The sequence below is a fragment of the Squalius cephalus genome (assembly GCF_949319135.1).
Source record: "Squalius cephalus genome assembly, chromosome: 11".
Taxonomy (NCBI): Eukaryota; Metazoa; Chordata; class Actinopteri; order Cypriniformes; family Leuciscidae; genus Squalius; species Squalius cephalus.
The window spans coordinates 10,820,158-10,827,657 of NC_137132.1; the positions used below are offsets into that span (position 1 = coordinate 10,820,158).

The following is a 7,500-nucleotide window of genomic DNA, read 5'->3' on the forward strand; positions in this document are numbered from 1 at the left end:
AATCAGTTCTGGAAATAACACAATCTGGACTTCACAGCTCCAACACTAAACGCTTAAGATTACCCCCTTAAAACCACCTAAATGTGTCGTCAACTCACTCTTGTTGGCGCGGTGGGGAATGGGCACTGCCACATTTTTGCCGCGGTCGTAGTCCTGTGGTTTGGGTGGGGAGGCAGTGAAGCGACAGATGCCCGGTTCGGATGGTGTGCTCATAGAGGTCATGCTGTCTGCGTTATCATTGGTTCCGGTGGTCATCTGATCAGAGGAGCTGTCTGAGATGAAGCACTCTGTGATCTCAAACTTGGCATGCTGCAGGTGTTCTTCCAGCTTAGCGTGTTCGTACGCTCGGGCCAGCTCCTCGTACGTGGAAGACGCACTCTCAGTGGACACCATACTGTTACGTCCCTTATCTGAGGACAGGAGAGAACAGAGTTAGTGTGAACACACTGGTAAACTGTGGTCGATCACTTCATATGCTGGTCAAACGGCCCCTTTCTTTCAAAGTGGGGGGACCATAAATATAATTAAAACCTGATATTTGTGTGTGTGTGTGTTGACCTGTGTCCTGGGACAGGCTGGCACTGTAGCTGTCACTCTCTGTGACCGTGATGCCGTGCTGGGAGCCCACTGTCCGCCAGTCTGAGGTGAGAGTGCGAGCAGGTGTGGAGGCCTGGCATTTCGTCAGAGTCCACTGGCTGGAATAGCGGTTCCTTGTGCTGTGCGCAGACTTCACGCTCTTCCTCGACACTGGATCTGAGAAAAGGTCAAATGAGAGAGTATATGAAACATTCACAAATGATACCATCTTCTATCTAATATGGAATAAGTGGGTGAGCTATGACATACTGGTGCCAGGCCTGATGTCTGACATGTCAATCAAAGGGCCGGTGTTCTGGATGAGGGCGGGGTGATGCACAGACACACCCGTACAGAAGCTCTGAGGGTTCACTGATTGGCTGAACTCAGTGTCCGTCACAGGGATGGTGGCCTTGTCTTCACCTATCGCACACAGAAGAGAAAAACAGAGAGACCTTGAGGAAAATGTTGTTTTACTTTTATAGTTCAGGAGTTCTTGAGCCAGGTTTCATTCAGGAATCAACTTTGTCTCATATTTTGATTCTTTAAATTGCTTAGAATCTATCTATCTATCTATCTATCTATCTATCTATCTATCTATCTATCTATCTATCTATCTATCTCTTTGTCTGTCTGTCTATCTGTCTGTCTGTCTGTCTGCCTGTCTGTCTATCTATCTATCTCTTTGTCTGTCTATCTATCTATCTATCTATCTATCTATCTATCTATCTATCTATCTATCTATCTATCTGTTTGTTTGTTTGTTTATCTATCTATCTATCTATCTATCTATCTATCTATCTATCTATCTATCTATCTATCTATCTATCTATCTATCTATCTATCTATCTATCTATCTATCTATCTATCTATCTATCTATTTACCTATCTATCTGTCTGTCCATCTATCTATCTATCTATCTATCTATCTATCTATCTATCTATCTATCTATCTATCTATCTATCTATCTATCTATCTGTTTGTTTATCTATCTACCTATCTATCTATCTATCTATCTATCTATCTATCTATCTATCTATCTATCTATCTATCTATCTATCTATCTATCTATCTATCTGTCGGTCTGTCTGTCTGTCTGCCTATCTATCTATCTATCTATCTATCTATCTATCTATCTATCTATCTATCTATCTATCTATCTATCTATCTATCTATCTATCTATCTCTTTGTCCATCCATCCATCCATCCATCCATCCATCCATCCATCCATCCATCCATCCATCCATCCATCCATCCATCCATCCATCCATCCATCCATCCATGACTCAACAGCACATCATGCATACACACACATACACTGACCTATCTGTTTGATTCCCTCTTTATCCTCGATGAGCAGCTGCACGCGAGGGATATCTATGTGCAGTCGGGGTCCCTGAGGTGGGCCTTTAACTGGAGTGTCAAAACTTCGATTGTTCTTACTGCTCCAGGTGCAAAACAACCACAGAAAGACACACACAAAAAGAGTATTGCCACTGCCACTTCCTTAAACACACACATTTCATAAGGAATGAATGAGATCAAAGTTTTAATTTTGGAGTTTAATCTTTACACTGACTATTAACTATATCCTTACCTGATAAGCATCTCAGCCAAGCTCTTAGCATCTACAGAAGCAAACAGAGTTCTTTTATTCAAACCTGTAAATTGATTCTCAGAATTGACCTGTATATATATATACATATATATATATATATATACATATTAAAAATACATACCGCCTCTTTCACTCTCTTACTTACCTCTGAGTCTCTTGAGTCTCTTTTCTTTGCGTTTCTTGCGGATAATAAAGAGTAGCGCCATGCCTAACGTGACCAGGATGACTGGGCAGCCGATAGAGAAAAGCTTTTTAACATCGTCCCCTTCCCCTCGCGCTGACTTAATAGGCGGAATAGTGCCTGCGGAGGAAAGGAAATAGAGATAAGTGAAGAGATCGAGATAAAGCTCATGTCAAGGCTCTTATCGCTAAAATTCAGGCCTAAAAACAGATTAATTAATTGATTTAGCTGCTAATTGTACATGTTCTTTTGTGTCGTCCTGTAGTACATGCCCTGGCCCTGGCGGAAATATATCTGGACATCCGTACAAGTATTGAATGACAATTGAGTGACTTGACTGATGGTGCATTCACATCATGTTATTTTATTATAGCTGGGACGTACTGCCATCATAATCCAGCGTGGCAAACTGGGAGCTCTGGTTCCCGCACCCGGCGCTGTTGCACGCCTTCATCTTCAGCTCATACCAGGTGGCCTCACGCAGCTCAGCGAGGAAGATGTCAGCAGAGGCGTTGGTGCGCACGCTCTGCCAGGCCCAGGTGCCTTTGGGACGGAACTCTAGAAGGACAGCGGTGATGGGGCAGCCGCCGCTCGTCCAGCCCTGCAGGTTGAGCCGGGCGTGGGTGGAGTTGATGTGAGTGAAGAGGGGCTGGTCCTTATTGAACTGTGGCTCTGCAAAAACAAGAAATAAAACTAATGATTGGCTAAGTTCATACTACAATATACTAATGTGTTGTAGATTGATTTCCATATAATCCATGCAATTATCTATAGTTCATACTATAATAATGTGTTGTATTGATGCAATAGATTGGTTATGATTTAATCTATGAAGGTCTACTTTTTACTTTTAAATGTCACATACAAGATGTTATTTCAGATTTATCCTTGAATTTCACATAACTCTTCCTTAAAGGGATATACACTACCATTCAAATGTTTTTTAAACATTTTTTTTTAAATGAAATTAATTATATTCAGCAAAGACACATTAAATTGACGAGTGACTGTAATGATATTTATAATGTTACAAAATATTTCTATTTCAAATAAATTAATTCTATTCATCAAAGGATGCTGAAAAAATGTATCACAATTTCCACAAAAATATTAAGCAGCATAACTATTTTCAGCATTGATAATAATAATAAATGTTTCTTGAGCAGCAAATCAGAATATTAGAATGATTTCTGAAGGATCATGTGACACTGAAGACTGGAGTAATGATGCTAAAAATTCAACTTTACATCACAGGAATAAGTTACATTATAAAATATATTCAAATTGAAAATAATTATTTTAAATTGGAATAATATTTCACAATATTTCTGTTTTTACTGTATTCATGCAGCCTGAATAAATGCAGCCTTGGTGAGCACAAGTGACTTCTTATAAAAACATTAAAAAATCACCCAGAATTTTGAACGCTAGTGTGTATGAATTTAAAAAGTGTGAAAAATGCTAAATAGCCAATGATAATTTTTGTCTTAAAGGTACAGTAGCAAAACGAGCCTATTTAATTCTAAGGGTTAGTAAGGAGGAAGGAACTGGTCACAAGAAGGAACTAAACAATTATATTTGGTGCAAGAATCTTGATAAAAGGTACAAGTGAACTTCAGGGAAGAAAATAAGCTAGCTAGAACCACTCACCTCTGCCGTGAGTCTTGGCCTCAATGATCTCGCTGATGCGACCGGCTCCCACACTGTTTTTAGCTGCCAGTTTGACTTTGTACCAGGTTCCACAGCGCAAGTTGTCCAACTTGAAAGAGCGTTCGCTTGAGCTAATGAAGACATCCTTCCACTCCTCAGTGTTATCTACTGAATACTGCAGCACGAAACCTGAACACACACACACACACATATGCAATATGGGACAGCTGTTTTCATTGAATTCTAGGATTCTGTTCATAGAATGGAAAGCATAACTCAGGACACCCGTAATGAAGACTTCCTAACATCACCACTAGATGGCGCATTGACCTTACAGACTAATCACAGAGTAACTATCTCAGACGAAGAGCTGATCAGATGGCTGTAAACCTCCATTAGTTACAAAGAGAGACAAAAATGCTGACTGCACATTTATGCAAATAGATGCACAATATGGCGTCGCCCATCATTAGGAACGGGACGGATTTGGTGTCTCACTTCAGCTTTGGCAGATGGCAAAATAAAGGGCTCCACATCAAAAGGATTTACCCACTGACAGCCTGGTGTGCTCCTTATTCTCCTCCCACCCTTCCACACACAAACACCACAGACATCTCTGTTTTTACCTAATTTACTGTGAGGTGCAAGCAGTTTGACAGTAACATGTGACACAGTGACAGATTAAACATTTGGAGAGAAAGACAGATAGACAGAGATAGAAAAAAGAGAGAATGTGCGAAACATAATAAAACAAACCTTAGAGATAGATAAAAGAAAAGTATAAAGGGGGAGAGAGATATAAAGAAAGAGACTTGTTGTTTGAGGCGACCAGAAAGAGGCAGGACAAAAGCTTGTACCTCTGATGGAGCTTCCTCCATTGTCTCCAGGGATCCAAGCCAAAGTGATAGAAGAAGTGGACGTGGTGGAAACTGTCAAACGTGGTTGATCTGGAGGCACTGAAACACAGGACATACACAGATTGATGGGAAATCTTCCTCTTAATATTCAAACACCAGAAGACGATAATGTGGATCAACTTTTGCTAGTCCTAGAACATGACACAATCTATCTCTTCCCCCAGTCTAAAGGTGCGGTCGCATTTTCCGTTGATCAGCAAGTTTTCATGGTCCAAATCGAGTCATCGACAAGAATCTGCATGTTCGAGAATTTTGCAACGGGTTCAAGTTGGTCATGCAAATTTGCCACGTTGACCAACAGAAAGCGGCTTGCTTTAAAAGTGACTTCTGTGTGAGCTGTGCGTCATACATTGCTATTGGACAATGGACCTTTTTTTACACACAAGATTTCGCTAATGTGACCGCACCTCAACCCTAAATTCAGATTGGTTGATAGGAACTGTTCGAGGACCAACAAGCTAGTTGACCCAGGACCATTTTACAGGACTGTGTGGAAATACACTCTTCCTTACCTTGTACCAGCAGGTTTACGATGATTGTGTCAAACCCCAGTGTGTTGGTCGCTGTGCAGGTGTAGTACCCAGAATCCTCGGCTTTCACAGAACGTAGCACCAGGGTACCATTTGAAAGAATATTCCGGTGACCATCCTGAGTAACCGGAATGGCGGTGTCCTCACTGTGATGATCAAATCACAATCACATTGACCTTTTCATCTTTTTATAAACTAGAGGTGAATATGTAGGACTAAAAAAAAAGAGGAATTTGGGGTTGTACAACTAAACCGTCACTTTTCATATTTCAAAAACTCATAGGGGTTTTCAGGAAATTGCCAAAAGCTGATCTCAGACCTGTCTTTGGTCCATTTGATGGTAGGTGTCGGCTCTCCCACCGAGCTGCACGGCAGCCGGACTTCCTTCATCCATGGAGTGGTCACCGTTCCACCAAAAGATAGGATTTTAGCAGGAGCTGAGTGGGACAAACAAAGAGTCATATACCGGTGCACAAATTATACTGGGCTTAGCGTGGACTGACCTAATTAAGGTTTGAACCCCTCCCACAGAATGCATTGCACTGTGTTGCTTTTCCATTGCTTTTATATGTAAACACGCATTAGATGGACATCTTTGTTGACTCAAAACAATGGACATCTTTGTCTCACGTTTTTTGCAGTCTTGCCATTACACAGTGTTCTGTCTCGAGACTTTGCGTTTATTTGCCCATTCCACTGCCCTCCACCTCACATTTAAACACAAAAGCACGTTCTGTGTGAACCAACCCTTAAAAAGTATATATTATACAGTTTGACTTCTACATGTTATTTAATGACTATTTAGTGTGTGACCACTACAGTTCACTGAATGGAAATTGAACATACAGGGAAAAATTGGCCATCAAGGGACTCTTGCTCTTTAAACTAGCAGTGAACCAGTTGTTAAATAATAAAGAACACACACACACACACATATATTCATAGATTCTCTCCCTCGTTTTCTGTATTCTGAAATATTGATTGAACTGCCCCCTTCATTGTCTGGCATATTGGCCGGGTCATTGTCTGCCATCTCTTTCTCATTTAGTTGCTTTTACTCCTCTCCTCATAATAAATGACAGGCTATAGCATCATCCATCAGGAGAGAAAGAAGGAAAAGGAAGAGAAGAGAGCATCAGAATGACAGAATGACCCTGTGCTCACTTGAGTCATCTGCCTTATCAGGCAATTGCACAATTTCTACATAATCACTGAGTAAATAAAGCAAAATAACAGACAGGAATTGACATTGAGATTGATTATTGCTTGGAAACTATCAAACTGTCTGATTTGAGATCAGGTATTGACTTCTATAGTGCATGTGGATACAGAGCTGATTGGAGATACATGACACAGGCCTTCATTAAGACTTATTTTCCCATTAAACTCTAGGCGGACTCACCTTTCCCAGCAGGCTCCACAGTCACCTTCTCGCTGATGTTGCCCCGACCAGCAGTGGTGACGGCGGCTGACCAGATCAGATACTGCTGACCCCGGGTCAGGTGGGTGATTCTGTATATCAACAGCTCAGGGTTGGCTTCGTATTCGCTGGGTGCCTGGAATCATCGCAAAAACACAATGTTACGAACAAACACGCTAGAGCTGATAAAGACAGGGGTGTGATGTTATTCTGTTTGAAAAACAATTCACAATAGCTGTTTTTAGACTCAACAAGTATGTGGACACAAATGTTTCAATGTATGTTGGAGTTTGAAATGTGTCCAAATGCAATCCATAATTAAACACTAGTGTATCGCATTCTCAGCACTGCCACAAGGGGCGCTATAGTGGGTCTTAGCATAAATGTTCTTCTATACAGTCTATTTTCTCTTTTAGCTAGTTACAATTTAAAGGACTATTCTATTCAGGAAACCTGTTTGAAAACTATGGAGCTTATAATATGACAAAATTATTTGAATTTGAATTGTGTAAATTTGAATTATTTGCAAGTGTAATCTAACAAAATTGAATTTTAGGTGGTAGTTTAAATAGTTCTGAATTTGAATTTTTTTTAAACGAATATTGA

At 40.6% G+C, this 7,500-nt stretch overlaps 1 protein-coding gene across 1 annotated transcript in view; it reads right to left on the reverse strand.

The window, feature by feature from the left end:
- The window catches only part of dscaml1 (Down syndrome cell adhesion molecule like 1), a gene marked incomplete at its 3' end in the record, with an annotated part of 42,789 nt that overhangs the window by 7,432 nt on the left and 27,857 nt on the right, over window positions 1-7,500 (reverse strand). Inside the window, exons 15-26 of the mRNA XM_079886267.1 lie at window positions 6,877-7,030; window positions 5,794-5,911; window positions 5,457-5,620; window positions 4,885-4,983; window positions 4,028-4,216; window positions 2,762-3,049; window positions 2,342-2,497; window positions 2,176-2,206; window positions 1,902-2,023; window positions 847-999; window positions 559-753; window positions 99-410 (exon numbers count right to left, since the gene is read on the reverse strand). Coding sequence (XP_079742393.1) covers window positions 99-410; window positions 559-753; window positions 847-999; window positions 1,902-2,023; window positions 2,176-2,206; window positions 2,342-2,497; window positions 2,762-3,049; window positions 4,028-4,216; window positions 4,885-4,983; window positions 5,457-5,620; window positions 5,794-5,911; window positions 6,877-7,030 — 1,981 coding nt within the window. The remainder of the gene's footprint in view (window positions 1-98; window positions 411-558; window positions 754-846; window positions 1,000-1,901; window positions 2,024-2,175; window positions 2,207-2,341; window positions 2,498-2,761; window positions 3,050-4,027; window positions 4,217-4,884; window positions 4,984-5,456; window positions 5,621-5,793; window positions 5,912-6,876; window positions 7,031-7,500) is intronic.